This window comes from Carassius auratus, chromosome 29 (genome assembly GCF_003368295.1).
Source record: "Carassius auratus strain Wakin chromosome 29, ASM336829v1, whole genome shotgun sequence".
NCBI lineage: Eukaryota > Metazoa > Chordata > Actinopteri > Cypriniformes > Cyprinidae > Carassius > Carassius auratus.
The window spans coordinates 21,049,782-21,073,326 of NC_039271.1; the positions used below are offsets into that span (position 1 = coordinate 21,049,782).

General features: G+C 36.5%; 1 protein-coding gene and 2 long non-coding RNA genes across 4 annotated transcripts; 1 reads left to right on the forward strand and 2 right to left on the reverse strand.

Moving 5' to 3' along the window:
* Nucleotides 1–2,000: 2,000 nt before the first annotated feature.
* On the reverse strand, nucleotides 2,001–4,612 carry LOC113047759 (protein HEG homolog 1-like). The gene is made up of 5 exons (XM_026209035.1): nucleotides 4,539–4,612; nucleotides 3,651–3,688; nucleotides 3,451–3,538; nucleotides 2,737–2,932; nucleotides 2,001–2,220 (listed from the first exon to the last, which is right to left on the reverse strand). The coding sequence occupies exons 1-5, from the start codon at nucleotides 4,610–4,612 to the stop codon at nucleotides 2,083–2,085; spliced, it is 534 nt and encodes a 177-aa protein (XP_026064820.1). The 3' UTR covers nucleotides 2,001–2,082.
* A 345-nt stretch (nucleotides 4,613–4,957) lies between these two features.
* Nucleotides 4,958–5,926, reverse strand: LOC113048370 (uncharacterized). The gene is made up of 4 exons (XR_003276455.1): nucleotides 5,742–5,926; nucleotides 5,370–5,500; nucleotides 5,122–5,253; nucleotides 4,958–5,021 (listed from the first exon to the last, which is right to left on the reverse strand). It is a non-coding gene; the product is annotated as an uncharacterized LOC113048370 (long non-coding RNA).
* On the forward strand, nucleotides 5,610–17,927 carry LOC113048369 (uncharacterized). 2 transcript variants are annotated; one of them, XR_003276453.1, is made up of 11 exons: nucleotides 5,610–5,651; nucleotides 14,160–14,231; nucleotides 14,645–14,710; nucleotides 14,792–14,934; nucleotides 15,007–15,325; nucleotides 15,420–15,705; nucleotides 15,820–16,034; nucleotides 16,153–16,879; nucleotides 16,999–17,146; nucleotides 17,479–17,709; nucleotides 17,841–17,927. It is a non-coding gene; the product is annotated as an uncharacterized LOC113048369 (long non-coding RNA). The 2 variants fall into 2 exon arrangements; XR_003276454.1 differs by lacking the exon at nucleotides 5,610–5,651 and having other exon boundaries at nucleotides 13,420–14,231; nucleotides 15,053–15,325.
* The last annotated feature ends 5,618 nt before the right edge of the window (nucleotides 17,928–23,545 follow it).

A 23,545-nucleotide genomic window follows, 5' to 3' on the forward strand; every position in this document is an offset into this window, starting at 1 on the left:
TTCATAACTCCAAAAAGTCTTTAGTTTTATTATATTCATAAGAGAAAGATAGTCTGTACCGATTTTTCCCGGAAAAACACGAGCGCCTGGAGGCGTGACGTGTGGGCGGAGCTAAAGAATCACGAGCGCCAGTTGCTTTGAGAGCGTTTGGAAGATGTGACAGCTGTGAAGGCTGAAACTGAACGAGAGCAGCAGCAGCAACGACTCGCTCCAAGCGGGGCTCGAACCCGGGTCTCCGGCATGGGAGGCGGACGCACTAACAAGGAGGCAGAGATATTTTAAGCAGTTTTACTCACCGCCTGTGGTTCCAACACACAATCGTGACCCTTTTTCGTTGGGATTGCATCATCCTTAAGAAATAAATGATACGCAAATCCGTCGTCAAACTGGGCTTTGTTTGTAAAACAAGCATTTTAGAAATGCAGGGAACAAACACAAACACTTGCACAACTCCGTTGATGCTCTGTAAAAATAAACTCCATCCACTGGTCTCTTAATGCTGTTTTTTTTGGTAATCTGTGCAGGGTTGTCTTGCCCTGGCAACCAAAAACACACTCCTTTTGTGACATTTCGCGACGCTCTCGCTCTGATCAGTGAATGTCTGTGCTCTCAGTGCTCTGCTATACGGGAGCGCGCGCTCTTCCGGCAGACGTGCCCTTAGGACCCATATAAGGAAATTCAGCTCCATCTAACGTCACACAGAGCCATACTCGAAAAAAACTTTCCGAAACTTGTGACAAACCGGAAGGAGTATTTTTGGAACAGAAATACTCCTTCAAACGTACAACTTAATTTTTGAAACTTTGTCCATGTTTAGCATGGGAATCCAACTCTTTAACAGTGTAAAAAATAGCATTTCACCCCCCCCCTTTAATGACAGTAGGAAGGAAAATGTTTATAGGCATAGATTATATTGCAAACAAACAAAAGTTAAGCATTTAATATTCATATCTATTTATTTAATTGTTTTTGCCTAAAGTGAGAGATCCTAAGCGTTCCATAAATGTAGACATTGACGGACTTTGTGAAAATGAGAGCAACATTTGATGAGAATATATAACTTGTTTCATGTCATAAACTAACAGAAAACAAAGAAATTGGTTGGAAAAAAGACGATAGAAAAAATCAGAAATCTAATTATTTATTGTCTATTTTAATACAAACAAATTATACTGTTTTTATCCTTTTAAAAATATATTTAGTAATGAAATACATCCATTTGGTACTGTATAGTAATGACATATTTCAAATCTAATAATTACAGTAATAACAGTTATTAATCATTTCTCTCCCTGAATAAATGGATGTGTTTTTAAAAATTGTTTTGTTTGGGGGGTGGGGGGTGGGGGGTTGGGGGGGGGGTGGGTCAGTGATTTTAAGTTAAGGCCTCTGCAACATAGCTTCCATTCAAACATTCAGGAAAGAAATTTTGGTCAAATATGTTTTAAGTTGAGGCTTAGATCAATAGGAAAGCCAATGGGCTAAATTTTATTAGCTGCTAATGCCACCAAATGTAAATATAAAGTAAATTTGACCTGTTCCTATTGTAAGATGATTATAAAATGACAATAACAGCTTTTCATTGCAACCTTCGAACTTTGATCAACAAATAAATAAAAAATGTAATTAATTCCACATGAAGATGAAGAAAAATCGGTAACACTTTAGAATAACGTTCCATTAGTTAATGTGAGTTAATGTATTAATTAAAATGAACAAACAATCAATAATACATTTATTACTGTGTTTATTCATCTTTGTTTATGTTAGTTAATGAAAATTAAGTTATTAATTGTTAGTTCCTGGTAGTTCATGGTAATTCTCAGTGCATTAACTAATGTTAACAAGCACAACTTTTGATTTAAATAATGCATTAGTAAATGTTGAAATTAACATGAACTAAGACTTATAAATGCTGTAGAAGGATTGTTCTTGCTTAGTTCGTGTTAACGAAAGTAGTTAACTAACATTAACTAATGGAACCTTATTCTAAAGTGTTACCGAAAAATCATCTAAGTGCCCTGGTTAATTGGTGTTAACTATATTTTAATTCATTCATTCATTCATCGCTTTTCTAAGCACTTAGTATCTGCGCATTCTGTCATCATCTTGTCGAAAGGATGGGTTGTGGACACCACCGTTGTCCACTCCTCTCCCACTGTAGACCGAGTACGCTGAGGGACCCCTATAGCTCATGTCCTCATCGAAATCAGTGTAGCGCTACAAAAACACAAATAATGGTAACACTTTAGAATAAGGTTCCATTAGTTAATGTTAGTTAATATATTAAATAACATGAACAAACAATGAATAATACATTTATTAGTGTATTTATTCATCTTCGTTAATGTTAGTTAATGAAAATACAGTTATTCATTGTTAGTTCATGGTAATTCACACTGCATTAACTAATGTTAACAAGCACAACTTTTGATTTAAATAATGCATTAGTAAATGTTGAAATTAACATGAACAAAGACTTATAAATGCTGTAGAAGGATTGTTCTTGCTTAGTTCATGTTAATTAATACATTAACTAACATTAACTAATGGAACCTTATTCTAAAGTGTTACCAAAATAATGTTTTTAAATACTTGCAGATGCTTAATTAATTGATTTATTATTTATTATAGAATAAATTAATTATTAGATAAATACATTATATATTAATAAATAATACATTTATCACTGGCCTGTAATAAGCCCAGTGAATAACATTGTACTTTTGGACTTACCGCTTTGCTTTCTGGCCGATCTCTGACAACCAGTGCCTGATTTTTTCCACTATTGGTCATCTCCAGATTGTTAGACTTCCAGCCATCATCAGGGTTGGCCCGAGGGATCCTGGGAATTCCTGTAGGTTTATGCAATTCCTTATTTCCATAGCTTGAGCTAAAGTCTACCTCAGATGAGGAGTCTTCCTTCTGATTCCTACAATTATAAAAGGATGCACAAAAAAAAAATCTGTACGTTAAGTAACACTTTATAACACTTTTCTTAATAAATCATTAACAAACACTATGAATGCTTAACTGATCACTAGTTGATGTTTACAAATGTCGTTAGACTTTTAATTCAGATGATCATGCACTTTTCAAAAATCTACAAATGATTTTAACAAATGATCACAATATCTGTTAAAGTAATTTGTAGATTTTCGAGATGTGCATGATCATCTGAATTAAAAGTCTAACGACATGTGTAAGCACTTTCATTTACAAGAAATTATTATCTGTTAATCATTATGTAATATTTATTGAGTTTATTAGTAAATATTAGTAAGCACATTATCTCGTTTTAAGCTATTTGACTATATATTAACTAATGATCCGTTAAGCATTATATATAGTTTGTTAATGATTTATATTCATGAGAGTTATTATAAAGTGTTACCATGTTAGGTAACATTGGAAGAATGTTGTTTTCTAGAAACTGTTGTGGACCCTCACCTGAAGCTTACAACTATCAGGGCCACAATAAAGATGATAAGCAATGCACCCAACACAGTGGACACCACGATCACCACCAAAAGATATGCTGTAATGAGAATTTGCATTACAAACAGATGCATAAATGTTCCTCAAACCAACCAACTGAACATAACAGAGAAATGCAGCTTGATTCAGATGATTGTGGACGGATGACTTACGATCACTGCAGTTGAACCCAGCGAAGCCAAAAGGACATCTAAAATGGAAAAAAAGAGCTCTTTGTGATACTGTGCAACCACACACACAAACACACACACACACAAGCAAAGAAGGATTAGGCTTCTCCTCATCGGAAAAGTTTTAAAAACAGACTATAAATCTAAGGCCACATCAAAATTGAACTGTAAGGTCATAAACCTTATTTATGCCATAAATAGCATCATCATCAGCATTTTGTTTTTCTTTATAGCACATTAACAAAACATATTGATGCTTATTCATCAAAAATATGCATATAATAAGTTGTGAATCTAAAACAGGGCTCGGCATGGGGTGCGCGGTCTGAAGCGCTGCATGACTGATGTATCATTTATCATTTATGTATCAATTGAACTTTACTCCAAATATAGTCACAGGAAATGCTGTCCTAATAGTGGTGTATGACTGTTGTATCCGAATATATGTGAACGTGGTTTTAAATAGTTTGTTATTTTATCAGTATGTTTGAAAGTATATTATTTCAATCATTGGCGCTTCCATAGGCTTTCTATCATGCACACATGGTTTAAAACACCAAAAAGTTATGAGAGAGCATATGACAAGTTCATATACTCTTTCTCTTGACCTTCATCCACCCACACACACACGCAATCTCACAGGCTGGTGATATGATGGCAGCAATATTTGCTGTAGACCTTTATCAGGTTAGATGCAATATTATTTTTAACATGAAAAAAAACAAGGCTGTGAGGGATAGGCTTACAGACTTTACTATGGCACACACTGTATAAAGGTCCTATATCATATCATTTACAGCTATTTTTTATTATTTTCATACCCTCACAGCTTCATTTTCATTCCTGTCAAAAACAAATTATGGCTCTAACCTTCCTAAGATCTGTTGCTGCAATCGCATGTGAGTGACGGGTTGCTGGTGGAGAGGGGTTTGTCCCGCTCTCATGTCGTTAAACACGAGGACAATCAGAGAAAAGATATCAGTTCCTTTGATTAAAGATTATAAGGGTGCACTGGAAAAATGAACGATGTATATAGTAATATAGAAGATAGCAATATTCTATTAAAAATGATTTCAAAAGAATTATTTCATGGCGACTTTAATATATATTTTACAGATCTGTCACTTAAATTCACAGGGATTAGACGGAAATTTCATTGGATGGGCATAATGAGTACACTATAGCATAGAGGACCGCAGTGGGCCCGGGACAATATTAATAGAATTTGCATGAAATGATTCCAATAAAACATTTATTTTTCATATAGAATTATACAGATTTGCATTTGACATGTTCCAAGTGCTTACTTTTCACAGATATTTGAATCCACTGCCTTTTCCCCATTTGGACAAGCTGTAAGGAGATTGAGAGCGCCATTGAAAAAGGGTCTGAGTGTCAACCAGAAGTTGTGTGTACATAATAACAGTGAGTAATTACGTTTCAAGACATTTACCAAGGCAGGCCTGAGATGTGGACTGTGATCTGACATATCCTTCTTTGCAAGTGCACATTGCAACACCACTAACCAGTTCCTCACAGTTTGTGGTGGTATTGTCACAAGCTCCAAGATCACACACTGAGTTTTCTGTGAATCAAGTAAAAATGTGAAACTTACTAGAGTATGCTTCTTTCTCATGCTTTACAAATCATTCGTTACTCTGGTACTGCTGGAAAACAAATGACAAGAAGCATTAGACGTACCTTTGAATTCAGTGGCGCCTGATATTTTCTTTTCAACAATTGCTTCCTCAATCTGAGATTCAACCAGTTCTTTTGTGACAGCGGATGACATGTCATAGATATTCTGCACTTCTGCAATTATACTGCCTTGCCTGTAAGGGTGGATGCAAGGAAATTACAACGAGAAGCACACATTCTATCAAACTTATTTAACATGAAATATGCATGTGGAGATGTAAAGCACTTCAACTCAAGTTTTTAGCTAGTTACCATATCGAAGCTTCAAAACTTTAGAACTTAACGGTAAGTCACAGTGGCAACTTTGTTTGCAGCTATAAGATCAACAGGTTAGTGTTTAAAGCAAATACTAATATTGTAACAATTGTTACTCACCTTAGACTCAAAACGATGGAACGTATGTAGCCATTGCCATCAAGGACTGTACTGAGCTGTATTTGGATTGAAAAATTACAAAGCAATGCTTTTTGACATCAACTGTTATCTGTTTATTTATAACAATCATCCTTTACAAAGCAAGAAAAAAAGACTACACTTCAATCCTTCCCCAATTCGGTCTCTTACCTCTTTCTCTATTCTATTTGATATAATTTGAAACTCCTGGGACGTCCTGTCAGTCATTTCTGGTTTAAACGTATCAGACAATTTTAAAGCTCCGGGGAAGATCTTTGCTGCAATTAATTAAAAAAAGAAGTATAAAACATAATGAGTATGTGAAAGGATACCAAATGTATAAAATATGTGAATGTGTTCAATGATTCCAAATTCATAATGGTAAAACAGCAAGGTAGTTATTGTACTTTAACTGTTAAAGTCAGGTCACACCACATGAAAGAAGTCACCAGAATCTTTAATTATTTAAGCTTAATTTCTGTACCAAGGATGACTGTTTTATGCGGTCTCAAAAACTTAAAAAAGTATTGAAAAGTGAGCCAGTCATACTTTGAACGCAGCCGCTTATTTGATCGTAAACCAGTCCAGGCCGGCAGAGGCAAACATATGTGCCGTCAAACCGTGCATCACAGGTACTCTCTCCGATACAAGGACTTGCATCACAGGGCCCTGTAAAATAATAAACAATAAGGTTATTCTAAGAGGATATTTTGAACCTATGAGGACCCTATGGGTTCCACATTAGAAAGAAAATCATACATGGTTGTAATGAGGTGATAGTGGGTAAGCTATTGTGTGTGAGTAATTGCTTTAAGTACAACTTTGTCCTATTATTTAAAAAAAAAATGGATCCTGCTGGATATGGAGATGTGAGTACCTTGTGTTGTAGTGACAGGACTGTCTGTTGTATCCGTACCTGACCCCTCAGGATCTGACAGATAAAACAATGAAAAAATAAAGTTCCATATGAAAACTATTGTCTGTGATGGAAAAAAGGCTAGAGAATCTGAACCATCAACACAACAGTAAATAATGACAGAATTAGCATTTTTGTGAACCTTTAAGTACAATGACTTCTTATTGTTACTATTTAGGCTTTAGGTGTGGTGGTGGGGCGTGAGACTTTGAAGATTAGAGTACCTTCTGGTGTAGTGGCTGTGGTATCCTCAGTACCCGACCCCTCAAATGCTGATGGATAAGACAATGATAAAATATTAATATTGACTCAGTGTACTGTGGTGGGGAAAAGTAGACAATGACAGAATTAACATTTTTGAGTCAACTGTCCCTTTAAGGAAAATTACTTCTTATATTTAAAAGTTACTGTGATGAACATTGGAAGAACATCAAATATTACCTGGGAACAGTGATAAATTAGCTTGACCTCTCTCTGTACTGCTCTCTCACTAAAACAGCTGGGAAAATACACCATCACTTATATTCATCCATAGTCTAGTCTGCCTGATGAAAATATCTCATTATCCAATGTGTGATCTGTAAAGCATCCAGAAGTACCCAAATACATTTTGTGATTACTGTAAATGTGATCAGGTGGATGTTACCAGAAATGTTACTCTTAAGATAAGAATAACCTAAAAATTATTATTATTTATTTTTTCCTTGCTTCATGGAATAACTTTTTTGTGATCAAATAAGTTCTCCAGTTGTGAAGCTTTACCATGACAGGTGAGAAATCATCTAGCTAAACCAATACAAATTGCTTCATGACTTTGAAAGCAATAAAAACGTCAGCAGTGACACAAAGATCAAAAAGTTCACACTATCTTATCCAAAAGGAAGTGCCATCTCAAGGTTAGAACATGAATAGCAAGAAATAAAATAATACAATAATACATTTACTAAAAATAAAACATTCAAACTACACTTTCACTATAAGCATGTCATGTATATGTACATCTAATTATGTTTTTCAAATAATAAACAAAACAAGTACACTTGAGGTAGCAAAACTAATTGATTGCCTATAACCATTATACAGTATGTTATTTAATAAGAGATAAATCTGTCTTTGCACATCAAGTAGGATCAGGCACTAGGAGTAAAGGCAGACACATCTCCACCCTGCCCTGCACTTGATGAGGTTAGTGAGTGAAGAATCACATTTTTAGGTTGCTGATCAAAACTCGTATAATTGTTTTACCCAACTGACCAACCTATCAGCAGATGAGGAAGAAAATCTGTTCTGCTTTTATACAGAACAATACAATGTCCTAAAATTATGTAGGATTATTAAATACTCCTCAGTGGCAAAAGTTGGCAAATCTACTTCCACAGGTACAGTAGTACTGTAAAAACCACAATATTGATGTTCATAAGTGTCTTCAGCTACAAGTAAAGGAGTTTTTGCTCTTTTTTTTTAGCTACACATGATAGTACTTCAAAACGGCTGAATTGTAACATTTGTTATAGGAGGGGAACAAAAACACTCACGGTCTTGTGCGGTCATTGCAGCCACCGAGCAGAACATCAAAATGATCTTCACTGATAAAATCATTTTCAGATTTCAGTCCAAGTGGAAGTAGCAAAAGAAGAAAAGATCTTCTGGTGCCAGGCTGCTTAGCACTACTGTCTGTTCAGTGATTAGAAGGTGATAGATAAGACCAGAATAAATGCAGCGATCAGAGGGGAATGTTAAAGATAAACTAAGTGACTCGATGGCAAGTCACGCCTCCCGGCATAAAGGTATTGCAGACATATACAGGTTTATTCATTTGTACAAATGAAAAACAAAGGAGTCTGTTCAATTTTGAATCAATTATCGAGAAAACAAAAAAGAAATTGAATTTGTGGTTAATGAGGGATATCTGAATATTTGGGAGGGTACTATTGCCAAAAGGTGAAAGGTAAATGTGATTTGGAGAGAGAGAAAAAACAACTATTTAATAAAGGAGGCAATTAGTAATCCTAAAGAGCAGGGGGACAAACTGCAAGTCTTACACTTAATGACACTGTCAAAATTAAATGGTTATGAAGAACACATGAAGTCCTTGGAATGTATTTCCTAATCATATATTTAATTGAAATAAGGGAACAAATTAATAAATCGAATGAATACTCTATTCATGATATCTTTCATTTCCCTTCCCATGTTTACCACACACAGTAAGAGATGCGATTAAAAGTGAAAGATGATAAAATAAACCTGCGAAATTAAAAGATTTAAGAAAAGAAACCATCAAACCAGAACAAAGTCACATTAATGAAGTCTATATCTCGAACGGCATCCAGAGGCAAAGTCACGATCTAACATTTCCCTAACCCTGCGAAATGTTTTTTTAGATTTATTTACAACACAATTTTTGCCCAAAATGTAATTTTCTAAAAGGAAAAAAAAAAAAACCAGCAAGACCTCAAGACAGAAACGAATAAAAAAAGTAAGCAAATAAGTTGTATTTCCTGTTCGTGGTCAGTCAGTAGCTGCTTGTGGTGTTTGTTTTGCATTTAAATAATTTCTGCGTTTTATTTCTCTCCTAGTAGCCTATAGTTTCTATAGTTTAGTTCAAAGCGGCTCGCGCTCGCCCCGTCAGATGCGCTGACAGAAAGACTGCGTGTGAGGCTGACAGTGACACGCTGTTTAATGTGTTTGAGATGTGCTGATTTCCTTAATGCATAACTTACATTTCACAGGTACATTCTCCATCTGTACATGCTAAAAAACCAATTGAAGTATTCGCATTTTGCTGTCAGAAGTGCATGAGCTTTTGCTTTAGTGATTCTTTGCTAATCTCCACAGACGAACGAGCGCGCATGCGCGCCAAACAGACAGAGCTCAGTGAAATAGAAGTGCAATAATTCTGTGTACAAAACTTCCCAAATGAGCTTAGACTACATAAATGAGAAGTCAGCACTCAAAAAAAATAAAAACACTTTAATTTGGCATTTATTAACAGTGCTTGCAGATTTTTTTTTCTTTTGAGCTGCGGCTCGACGTTGGCTTCCTCCTCATTTTGTTCTCTCTCTTCTCTCTTCTCCGAGGATGACCGTTTCTTGGTCTCTTCAACATTCAGGTCGTGGTCATCATGGTAGCGCGGATCCAGGAATGTTCTCTTGTGCATAAGCTGTCGGCTTGCTTCAGGCTAAAATACATGATTCCGGTCAGACCCGTAGCCAGTAATGGGCCAGGGCGGTACTGGCCCGCCCATGCAAGTTTGATTAAAATAAATGTGTAGTTTATTTTTATTATTCACATTTATTAAGAAAATATACGAATATAAACCTGATTTATTGTTGACTGGTGTGTGTTTAATTTGTTTTCAGAAGCCTCCCTCTGGAACATAGGCCTAATTGGTTGATATGTTGCTAGGGCGACAGGAAGACTCTCTGAGCGGCGGGCTCTGGCGGCCTTTAGCCAGTGTAATAACATCGTCATAATAATGGCTAAACCATAGACTGTATGGGCTAAACACGTTTCTTCAATGTTTTATTTAAAAAAGGAAAAAATGCCAGTGCCAGTGCTCTCTCCCGGTCAGCCTGACGCTGGTTCACCCGCAGATCTAACTGCAATAGATGAACCACCTTCACAACCCAATCTGAAGATATTTCACTGCACTTTCAAGAATAGAAAATCAAAGAGCTTGTCATCAAAGTGGTATGGACAGTTTTCTTGGTTGGAGTACAGTGTAATTAAGGACTGGATTTACTGTAGGGAATGTGTTATTTATTTCAAACCTTGCTCTGCTGAGAGTTTTCATTATTTGAATTTCTTTTACTTTTAGCCTTTATTTTCGGGTTAACTGTCTGCACTGCTGACTAACTTGAATAAAATAGACAGGTTATTGTCTATGCTGGTGGTTTATCCAGCCTTTATTGAGCTCTGTTGGTTGAACATGATGATTAGACAGTGTTTTGTTATTGCCTTTGCCAAATATTGTAAAATAAAGGTGCAGCTGTTTTTGTAGTTTGTCTATTCTTTTTTCCACTCTATGAGGTTTTATTATTAAGTCATATTTTTTCTAGGAAAAACTTTTTCACTTTTTTAATGGCCCGCCCAAAATACAATTTCTGGCTACGCCACTGATTCTGGTTTACAGGTTGGCTGTCAGATGTCCGTCCTCCTCCGATGTGGCCAGTGTGTCGTCTTTAATGAGACGCAACACAGGGAGAAGAGATGACGCAGTTCTGCTGATCTGTGATGTGACTCTATTGGCACGAAGCATCGTAGCTGTGTTCAGTTTTTAATTATGGTGGATGCTTTCTTTTAAACCAAATTATTTATAATTATTATTTTTACTTAATTCAAATAAATATTTAAGAAAAACGAATACTTTAAGAAATTAAGAATCAAAACAATTGTGTCACGGTGGGAAAGTGATGTAACCAGTGTTGCGGCTTAAAACCGGTTATCACCGTCTATCACAGCAAATCTAAATCACATCACAGCTACTAGCATTTTATTCAGACTAAAAGCCCTTTAATTCAAGTGAGAAAGCATTTTGTGTGTGTGTGTGTGTGTGTGTTTGGCTTTTGCACATCCTGTCATGCCAGTGACTTTTGCCTGTAATGGATTCATTTTGCATCATTACGTATAACGATTAATCGATTAATCGATCGTTAATTGAAACGTCAATCAGTTATGGAATTAATCAATATTTTACATCCCTAGTTGTGTTACATGTGATGCCCCAGCCAAGGCTCTTGTGAAGTCAATAAAACTATGTGCACCAATGCTGTCTTGGGGTTATGCACAAATTGATCCTCATGTGTCTGAGGGGACCTCTGGGAATCAGATTATCATCAGGGCATGTTAAGCAGATCAGTTTACAGCTCCTGAACCTTAAACCATGCTTTCCAAATGTATTTGCAAGAAAACCAAGAGGCTTGGAAGAAATTGACAGATGGAAGGCCACAGAACTGAGACGGTTTGTCCTCTATACAGGAAAAATTGTGCTTCAAGGCATTATTTCGAAGCAGCTCTATGAGCACTTCCTGGTTTTTAGTGTGGCATTATCCATCTTCATTTGCCCGAGACTGGCAAAACAGTACAGTCACAATGAAGAGGAGTTGTTGGTGTACTTTGTTGCACAAGGCAGACAATTGTATGGGGATCAGTTTCTCATTTACAATGTCCACAGTTTTTGAGAATGACTTGCATCAGCTGAAAAGACTGGTTCGTACCGGGCGAAACCCTCTCTCACAGATTGTGAGGCGGCTTGGAGAAAGAGACAAACTGAGAAGGATACATCACAAACAGACAGTGGAAATAAAACAACCCAACAATGTCTTTACTCTCAGTGATCTAGAGTGCTGTGAAGTTGTTGCAGTGTCTGGTGAGACAGAGTATGGGGAGAAGATCTTGCTCTGTCATGTCTTTGATCGACTTTCATCATGCAACCCTGTGACTCAAGGATGATCGGAGTCTACACAGCCAGAGACAGTCACACTCGGATGAAAAAATGATCCGAGAGGCATTTGAGCAGGCAGGCATTTATGACCAAGCAGACAGTAGTTTGAGAATTGTAGTTACGTTGCTTCATTCATTCTAAGGAGTTTACAGACTTCATTCCCAGTTACATAGTTGTTTATGTATTATGTCTCCTTATTTGTAATCTATATTTAACTGTAATATATTATTTATTTATTTTTTTTTTTGAGCAATGGTTGCTCTAGTTAATATTTGATACAGATGACACATATTGATGTCCAGCTTACAACTACCAGTTGTCAGGTGTTTTTTTTTTTTTTTTTTTTTTGTGTTGTTTTTTTGGTGTTGTTTTGTAAGCCACTCAAGATTTTTATTTCAAATAGATTTCTTCAAAAATACTTGCTACTTTTCCATTTTGTGGAAATAGAACACTTTCAGATTCCATGCATCCAAGTGGTATGTACTTGAAACTGTATATGAATTTAAACCAAAGTTTGGGCAAAGATCTTTAGCTTTAATCTGGTGTAAAATGACATACTGGTATATGAATTGGCTTGTTTTCTTGGATACATTTAATTCTTTAAAAAAATTACACAGCAGAGGTGATCACACATCTCCTATGACATACAGCTTTACAAGCAAGGAAAAGATCTGAAAAGGAACATTTCTGTGCTCGCCTGTGCATCCTAAGACAAAACAGTTAGCATGCTTTGTTCAAACTTTTGCCATGGTGTTACAGCTGGTACACCGTTGTTGCCTGAGAAAGCTAAAAGGCAGTGCCATGCGTGTAAACATGCAGATTAAGGGACAGTAATATTATAATAAGATTGTCTTCTTACATCAGTAGGAGAGCAAAATCTGATCTACTGATTTTTTCAGAATTTTTTTTTTCAGAAGTTTTCAGAAAAACACTCACAGTTACTGGGTTGTCATTTTTTGACATTTTCTGGGTTGGTAGAAGTGCCAGGGACCCGATTATAGCTCTTAAATATGGAAGAAGTAAGATTTTCATGATATGTCCCCTTTAAAGGTGCTGTAGGGAACTTTTGTAAAAAAAATATTTTTTGCATATTTATTAAAACTTTCATTATGTGCTGACAGTAGAATATGAGACAGATAATCTGTGAAAAAATCAAGCCCCTCAGGCTCCTCCCAGTGCTCCTATTGCCATTTGCAGAAATGCACCGCTCCCGGTAAGAAACAACCAATCAGAGCCAGGAGGAGTGTCTTAGGAGTGTCAATCAAGCTCGTGTGCGCGCTGATCACCACCCCCCCCCCCCCCGCACACTCACAGCGCGCGCGGTCATTCAAAATCAATACTGTCTGTGTGTTGCAGCTGTGCTAATGATGGATAAACCTCGTGTAACACCAGCTCATAAAATAACGGGTAAACAGAAAACGACAGATGACGATGAAAAACAAATAAAAAGGAAAGAATTTGATAGAGTCCAAAATAAAACGAGGGTAAATATCGGAGCGGTTTTTCAGAGGTGGAGGGAGCTACGTGTCCTGAAAGGATTTAAAACCGATGGCGAGTTAGCCACATGTCTGCTCGACAAGTAAGTATCCCTGCATGATTTGTTTAATTTTTTAAGAACTACACAACTAAGATAATTTCAAAACAGTCCTGACAAATTATGTATGGCATGATTTCTTGTAGATTTCAGGGTTGTGCTTTGCATATAACATCAACACCAACCAAACATCCGATGACTACGCTTCCTATCCCTGCCCTTTCTAGTAATGTTGGCGACTCATCCTCAGATCGGTATGAAAATTATTGTGAAAGCCTATATTACTAAGTTCACTATGTTGATTCAGCCTCAGCGGTGTTCATGGTGTGTTATTAGATGTTTGGTCCGAATGATTATGATATATGATTCATTGCACAAACATAAGGACAATTGAAAATTAGAGGCAAGTTGGTAGAGACGCAGTTCATAAAGTACATTTTAATCTGTGATAAATGTGTGAAAAATATGATAATGGTTTGAGCTCAATTATTTGATTTTCTACAGTGATGATGATTTTGGGGAGGGTCTGGGCTGCAGTGAAGTTGGGGAGACACCTATTTGTGTTTTAGAAACAAGGTAAGTCATGAAAGAATTTTTACTTATAATTTATTCTGGTTTGAAATAGAACTTAAGAGAAATAGCTCTGATGGTAATCTTGGTTGTAGGACAATAGGAAAGGAATGAAGTATGGTTGTTAGGTTGTTTGTTTATTAAACTTATTCAGTGCAACATAATTAAAAAATTAGTAGAGATAAACATGAAGCTAATTTTGGGAGATTTCTTTATGTAATGTAGACGTTTGTTCAGTATTGGCTCTGCAGTCAGGCATTCAAAATATTACTGTCAAATTATAAGTAATGTAGAAAGAAAATACACTGAACTTCTGTAATGGATTAACGGTATTGAAAAAATTCTGATGGATTACAATATTTTTTGTTATGTGTATCTGCATCAATTTTATTTAATGTTATTTTTATTTTTTTTGTTAGTATGTCATCGCTCGACATTAATGATGACATCGATGAAAATGACTTCAATCACATTCAAAACTCTGTGTAAGCAGTAGTATTTATATATATTTGATCTGAGATTGGACGTGTTGAGTGTCATTGACTAATATTTTATTCACTACATAGTATTCACTGGGCTGAGGACAGGACATGGGCTCCACATGAGGACACAAGAGAAGTTTAACATCAGAGGAAGAGGAAACCATAGAGGAGGCCAGTGACTATGATGACAGTGAAGATGAGGATTACATCCCACCTTTATGTGTTCGGTAAGTTCCTAAATAAAAGTTGTCTTTAAAGAAAATATTTTCTAAATGTTTTTTTTTTAATTATTCAATCAGCACTAGTGGTGCCATTCAACCAAAAATATGTCTGGATGCTCTTCAGGCCATCAGCTTGGAGGACACTGTTCATGACACTCTAGACCCAGAGCTAATAGAATCCCAACCAGTTCCAGAAATAATTAAAATCCAGAGTGAGGACGACATTGATCATCCTGCAGCCATCACTTATCATGTCTGTTTGAAACAGCTCGCAGAGTATCTGTTGCTCCCAATCCCAATGTGTACAGTGAAAGACCCACTGACAATGGTGGGATGTCGGGCCCCTGGACCATTCCAGATCCAGACCAAGTCCAGAGGAACAGTCATCATGCAATGGGTATGTTCATTTGTGTGTTGTTTAATCCGTTGTAAGGGCATCATTGTAACAGTTAGAAAGTAATGTTAAATGTGTTTGTTAATATGTTTTCCAGATCTGTCCAAACAATCATTGTGTGTGGCAATGAAACTCCCAGCCTACTTTCAAGTACGGGATGCAAGCTGGGGACTTCCTTTTGGCATCAAATATATTACTATCTGGCAACAATTATGCCAAAGTTGCATTGCTCTTCAAGTTTATGAATATGGGAATGGTGGAGCGGACAACCTTCTCTAAAATACAGGACACATACTGTGTTGATACCATCAAAGACTTCTGGATCAGCAACAGAGCAGAAGTGGTTTCCAGGCTGCAGTCAAAGGACAATGTTGTAGTACTTGGTAAGTATAATTATAGCACCCCAGCCAATGTTCACATGCATCTCTACTGACACTGTTGTCCACAGGTTTGACAAGATTTTTGTTTCTTGTGCATGTGTTCATTTTTATGGACAGTCCTGGGTTTTGTGCTCAGTACTGCACCTACACCATCATGGAAAATGACACCAAAGAAATCCTGTCAATAGTCAACATTGACAAGCGAGACACGCAGAGGAATTCTGGGATTATGGAGAGCGAAGGTTTTATCAGGAGTTTCGACCAGCTCCACCAGGAGGTTAAACTTGCTGAAGTATGCACAGATGCACATTCACAGATATCTGCTCTCTTCAGTAAGTCCAATACAGTCATACTAATACTAATGTTAAATGTTTGCTTGACCTCTGAGTCTGTAATTTGACAATGAATCAGAATATCTAATTATATTTCTGTTGCCCTCTTATTCGAAAGACCCAGTCAAAGGAAAATACAAGCATAGCGGAGTGCTGCACACTCTGGACATGTGGCATGGTTCCAAAAACTTGGGCAAGAAGATACTTGCTTTAAGTATTTTAATATATAAAAATGTACTTCACTATGGTCAAACTTGTACATTTTTTTCCTATATTTGTATTTGTTCATTTTATTATTTTGTGTATATTTAGGCAGGGCAGCAAAGGGGTTGTTCCATTCTTCTGCAGTGGATCAAGGATGTTTGCAATCATTTCTGGTTCTGCTGAAAGATGGCTGAAAACTATGATGACTTTTGGGAGTAATACTATTACTCACCCAAATATACTATATGCAATTTTCTTTAATAATACTTCAACACTCTGGTGTTGTTGAGATGTGAGATAAAAAGCAGTTTTGTGTAGAACTTGATATTGTTCATTACTACATGAGAAATGTTTTACAGTTATCAAATTAATAAAAATCCGCTAACAGTGAAACATGATGGATAAAAGGCAACTACTATACAAAGTGTATGTTTAATTATTCTGAAAATAATGTGGATTGGCCTTCTTCACCATGTCACGGGAGAGCACGAGTGGTCACTGGATGCCTGTCAGCATGGTCCCTTGGAGGAGCACAGAGACAAGGGCTGGATAGAGAAGGGGTCCGTGGCCCATCAGGCTTTATCAGAAATCATTCTCAATGAACGCTGGCTAAAGGACGTACACACGTACTTGCACTTTAGGTATGATTATCCTTATTCATTTTCTTGTCATGTCGCCTGTAAAAAATATTCATTAATTTTATATATATTACTATTGTGAAAAACATTATATAATTTTAAACTTCTCACTTAATTTGTAGGTCAACCGCTGAGCTGGAGTCTTTTCATAATCATATCTTAATGTAAGCCAGCAAGCGCTTTAGTTTCAGCCCGAATCTTACTGGCTGGCCTGGATTACAACAACCATTTTCACAGACCACCCAAGAGAAAGACTGATGGCTCCATAGAGTATGTACTATGCATAATGTCTTACCAAGAGTGTTAGGTTGTAAATGCACATTGAAAAGTGCATTGTATTACAGATGTCTGCATTGTAATCACCATGAACTGTCAAAACATAATCTGGAGTTACTATCGTGAACAGAATTCTAGCCTGCTTCTATTGATTAGCATTTGTATTTTGGAATACTAATAGACTCACATCACTACAGCAAAGTGTGTGTGTGTGGGGGGGTCAAGTTAATATTTATAATGCTTATCATTACTTTAACATATAAAACAAGATATAGAATATAAATATTTTAATTTGTTTTCATTGTCTTTCAATTATCTAATTTCAGATATCGTAAACTCTATAAGAAGATGTCCAGAAAGTGGAGTTTGTATGCCATAAAAGAGGAAAAGGACTCCCGTTACATCCCAGAAATTCCGAGGGAAATTGTAAGGAAATGGGTGTCATCAGGACGTGGACTCCCTCCACTAATAACCATGAGACCAAATGACCCACGTCAGCATGGTGTGCTGTCCCACCACACAGGAGCTATTGGAAACCCAAGTCAGCAGGGGCCAGGGTAAGAAGTGCCTCTATTTTTTTTTAATTAGGATTATTTTCAAACATGCACGTGTTTTCTTCTACCTCTGGTTGTAATCATTTGTCAATTAAAATGTCTGACACATCCAATTCTTTATGCTCCTTCAACAGGTCAGACATTGCCCCAGAAATAGTGGCACGTGAAGAAATCATCTTTCAGCAAAAATCTAAATGTTAACGTATTTTATTGTGCAGGAGTACTTACTTTTTTTTTACCAATATGCAAAATAAAGGATAATATTTCTAAGATGTTGTTATTCCTTGGCTTAGTGAGCTTCCTCGACATTGCATGACTAGTATTGACCCAGTGATTCTCATCAATCCTATTGAAAGTTAGTGTTTTAAACTGATCCAAAAGATAAGTCAGTTATGTACTATGGTAAAGTGTTGATTTTGTTAACACAAATGACCAATTACATAATTCAATTTTAAACCATTTATTGAAAAATATTTACAAAACTTGTAATATAAATATTGTTTTAAATAATCAAAATTTTTAAATAACAAGAAAGCTTTAAAATTTTAAAAAGCACACCACATCACACCCTCCTCGGAATAAATCCCCTGTATTGTCCATGAGGATATGGAAAGCAGTCCTGGATTGCCCTTGGGATAACCACTCTGAGACCAGGACCCAGAGTCCCACACTGCCAAGCCACAAACTGTCTATTTGCAGCATGTTTAAATTGCCTGATGTCTTCACCTTCATTTGGAAGGTCATACTACAGCACGCAGGTCAGACGCAGGACTCCCGCCTGCAGAATGCATGCCTCCATGTGTGGTAGAGTAGAAATGCAAAAAGGTGGCTGTTGAAGACAGCACTTCCTCTCCACCACATTGGGCTTTTCTCTGCATCTCTGACAGATGCACCATGATAGTTGCCCGGGGACAGGAGGTAATGTTGGAGGAGAAGCAGGTCCCAAATGGGTGAGGACATCCAAGATTAGGCTTGGATCCCGTGCCAAACATTCCTGCAACACTTGTTGTGTCTGTTGTAAATTCAATTGTTGAATTTGCTCCTAGTGATAACAGACAAAATTCTCATTATCTACAGATAAACGGCTAACATTACACTACATATATCAATATTATATAAACCAAATAAAATGTTACAATATTATACATTATGATGTGCAAAGGGAAAACATTTATAACTGAGCTAACTTACACGTTCATAAGCAATCCTCTCAAATCTTAAATTTTCCACACGCTCCATGTCCTCTCTGCTGAGGTGCTCGGGAGTTTGACCCACTCGACGACCTCTGCCCCGTCTCCCACGTCCCCTGCCTGATGCTCCGCGCACACCACGGTTTCCTCTCCTCCCCACCCGCTGACTCGTCGAACTCGCTGTGGCTGTCAATTCCTCGTTGGACCCCATTGACTCGGTGTCAAAACTCTAGCCGCATAACATACAAGTAAAATGTCACGCACTGTGCAAAGCAACAATTGAAACCTTTTAATTAACTGGCTTGTCATGTTGCTGAAATAATTTACTTGCAAACCTTATTTAGCATTACATATCGATAGAATAATTACTTGCATACTGTAACGTCAATTACCATTATATTATCTTACTAGCTATTTATTACTTAAATAAATGTTTTACAAAATACGTAATGTTTGGAGGACCATGTTTGTAGTCAATGTAAAGCATATTGTTGATGTTTCGTCCCTACCTGTGAATGTGCCATATCCGTTAATCCACCGTCATCAGTGACCCTGCATTGTTTACTAGCCCGCGCGTTCACGGCAGGCTCCGATGTGGGGGAGGAGCTGTGGAGGGAGGGCTTTAGCACAGCAGAGAGCGAGGGGGAGTGACCTGTAAGCTGTGATTGTTCAAAATTTCAGGCGAAGTCGACGTTTTCTAAAAGTTCCCTACTGCACCTTTAAGCTGTAATTGAAGCAATAACCATATTATTTCAGTTTTGTGCAGCACAACTCAATATCTACTGTCCACTACACTGAAAAGGTGAGTACACAGACCTATGTTTTTATGTTGTAAACCCTTAATAGAGCAATTCATGTTCCATGATTTTTTTTTTTTCAGATTTCTGCAATATGCTACACTTGAAACGTCCTCATTTATATGATTCTCCACTTTATTAACTGTTTGTATAAAGGACACAACTGATAAAAAGGTAGAATATAGTATCCTTTTAAGAATACTAATTTGATTACTTTAATTTCTTGATTTTCTGTTTCTCTTACTTAAAGTGAAGACTATACCATTGTCGAGTATCAATTCAGAAAATGTTCCTAAACTGATGCAGACAGTCAATAGTCGACATTATTATACAAATGAATAATATATAAGTTACAATTATATATTAAATATTGGATGGATGGCTTGATTTTATATACAGTATAGACTATGTACAGCAAATTTCACTTCTGTTTACTTCAGTGTCCTGTTTGTTTACTGATTGACATTAAAAGTTTTAAGTAGAATGTTAATTTTGTTCCCCACAGAAGTTTTTTTTCTTTTTTTTTTTTCTTTTTTTATATATACACACAGTACAGACCAAAAGTTTGGATACACCTTCTCATTCAAAGAGTTGTCTTAATTTTCATAGTCACGAAAATTGTAGATTCACACTGAAGGCATCAAAACTATGAATTAACACATGTGGAATTATATCTGGAATTATATACATAAAAAAAGTGTGAAACATATTAACATAAACATACATCATATTGTAGGTTCTTCAAAGTAGCCACCATTTGCTTTGATTACTGCTTTGCACACTCTTGGCTTTCTCTTGATGAGCTTCAAGAGCTAGTCACCTGAAATTAGTGACTATTAGTGACTATTAGTGATATGACATTCAGCCAAGTATGGTGACCCATACTCAGAATTTGTGCTCTGCATTTAACCCATCCGAAGTGCACACACACAGAGCAGTGAACACACACACACACACACACTGTGAGCACACACCTGTAGCAGTGGGCAGCCATTTATGCTGCGGCGCCCGGGGAGCAGTTGGGGATTCGATGCCTTGCTCAAGGGCACCTAAGTCGTGGTATTGAAGGTGGAGAGAGAGCTGTTCATGCACTCCCCCCCCCACAATTTCATCCGGCCCGAGACTAGAACCCACAACCCTTTGATTGGGAGTCCGACTCTCTAACCATTAGGCCACGACTCCCCGTAAATGGTCTTCCAACAGTCTTGAAGGAGTTCCCAATAGATGCTTAGCACTTGTTGGCCCTTTTGCCTTCTGTCTGCGGTCCAGCTCACCCCTAAACCATCTGGATTGGGTTCAGGTCCAGTGACTGTGGAGGCCAGGTCATCTGGTGCAGCACCCCATCACTCTCCTTCTTGGTCAAATAGCCCTTGATGCCTTCAGTGTGACTCTACAATTTTCATATTCATGAAAATAAAGAAAACTCTTTGAATGAGAAGGTGTGTCCAAACTTTTGGTCTGTACTGTATAATTTTTTTTTAATGGACCTCATTTGCTAGCACAATTTATATCACACTTTATCACACATGGAGAATACATGATAATGGATAAAAACATATTAGTTATTTTCTTTTTATTAGTTATTGATTTGGTGTACCATTTTTAAACCTGAATTTGGGGATAAAATTGTTAGTTTATTTACTGTACACAACATAATTAAATCATCCTGTAAGACCGAAATGGTGATCTCATTTTACTTTTTGAGAAACTTAAAGCTTAAAAGCAGGTTACAATTTATTTTATTTTTTACCAGTGATGTTCTCCATGAAACAGACAAAAATGAAATGCTTTCCTAAACTATACAATGGCATTAGCTGACCCACTCAATACATATGCATATTTTTGTTCATAACTGTCAATTTAACAACAAACTTCACAAAGCATTTGCTGTTCCAAACATAGATTAGGCATAAGCCAAGGAATCAACAGATGCAAAGTTTTTATTTCAGGTTCTAATTTAAAACCCTCATATTTCCTTAGTTTCCTGTTTACACTTGGTTCATTCAGGGTCTATATGACCCCACAGTTTATAGAGTGGTTGGAATTTTTTTTTTTGGAATTTTTAATAATAAACTATATATATATATATATATATATATATATATATATATATATATATATATATATATATATATATATATATAGTTCTCATCTATACATTAATGCTGTATTTTGGAGATTTAAATTACTTTTTTACCTATTCAGCACACAATTCGTCAACTATACCACTTTGCTCTAGGACCAGATCATGAGTTAAATGTAGAATTGCAGTATATATGCTGGATAGGTTTTTTTTATTTTATTTTTTTTATTTTTTTACAAAAAAAAACACAAAACAATTCCCATTCATTTTCAGTGTTGTCCATCTGACCCCAAAGGCCATGAGTGTTAGTTTTGTTTTTTTAACACACCTTTAGAGCAACCGTTTCAAGCCCGAGTTTTTTTGTAAGTGTGTTTGTGCATAGATTTAATTTTAATTCCACTGAGATTTTTTTTAACTAAAGAAAAGTCAATTGGGGTCATATAGACCCAAAAGGATGTAACAGAGATTCATTAAAACGTGCATAGATCCCTCATTAGAAAATTCATACCTGATGTGTTAATCACTGTTCTTTCATGGAATTAAATCAATGCACTGTTTTAAAAGTAGAACACATGTTGATCATTAAGACAGTTGGTCAGTGAGCTAATCAGTCATGACTGATTGGTTGTTCCTACAAAGCATGAGAGCTTTAAATAGAGGACAGGATTGAATCTACTATTGTTTGGTGTGGTTGTGTGAGACAGGCATCTGGTCAGGTAATGTTAAATTATATTTACAAAATATTTTAATCTACACAGGGGTCAAAAGTTGTATGTAAATGAATAAAAAACCCTTAGACTATTCTCATTCTCTCTTAGACTACTCTTTAATTCAGGAATGCTTTGTTCTCTATAGGGCCACAGCCTTTTAACCCACCTGAGCCAGCTAATGGAGTTATTTAGGCTTCTTTGAAAAGTGCATCGTGTGTCTGTGCATCATTCTTGCTCTTGTTGCTTGTGAGCACATCTTGGATTCTTTTGTCAAACCATCCACGTTTGTACGCAGTTTGCTGCTTTTTGAATAGTATGCATTGTTTGATGCCTTGTTTGTAATCTAGTTGTCATGTTAAGATCTTTATTTTGTTCATTGTACTAAAGTAATTTTTTTAATGCTTTACTGCAGGAGTGGACTGCAACACTCGTGTGGTGGTGTTTGATATACAGCACCACAATGTCTTTGAGTGTGTGGAGAAAGACAGGCAAGTGACAATTCTTTAAGGTTTCTCATTAAACCTGAATGGAAAGAATAAGTGATATGTTGGGAGTAATACATTTAAAAAAGTATGCATTTAGCAGACTTATCCAACACAACTTACAGTGCATTCAGGTAATTATTATTTTTTTTTTAACCCAACATGTGTTACCTTGGAATCGAACCCACAACCTTGTGCTGTTAACGCAATGTTCTACCACTTGAGCCACAGGAACACTAGTGCATACTAATACATGCTGTTTTAAGACCACAGGATGTCATTCTTGCTCCCAGTAGTATGTGTATGTTTTGGCTGTAACTAATGGATACCTGTTCTTCAGCAGCATAGCAGTTCTAATTTGTCAAGAATTAGCATTAACATTGTCTCTGACATGACAGACTTTAAAGTGTTACTGTAGAATTTATTCATCCATAATGGTTGTCAAGTTAAATTGCAACTTGAGTTTTTTTTTCTACTTACAGGAGTCCTGTGAAACTAACTGGAATCACATTGAAGCCATCGTTTCAACATTCAGGAAAAGACGATATAATTGTTAACAGCTACAGCAAGATTTCAA

Bases quoted from the DNA above. Each gene is read 5' to 3' on its own strand.
- LOC113047759 (XM_026209035.1), bottom strand. From the start codon at position 4,612: ATGAGAGCGGGACAAACCCCTCTCCACCAGCAACCCGTCACTCACATG. The intron at 3,689-4,538 runs GTTAGAGCCATA...TTTCCATTTTAG, and splicing joins CAGCAACAGATCTTAGGAAG to ATGTCCTTTTGGCTTCGCTG. The intron at 2,933-3,450 runs GTGAGGGTCCAC...TTATAATTGTAG, and splicing joins CTGATAGTTGTAAGCTTCAG to GAATCAGAAGGAAGACTCCT.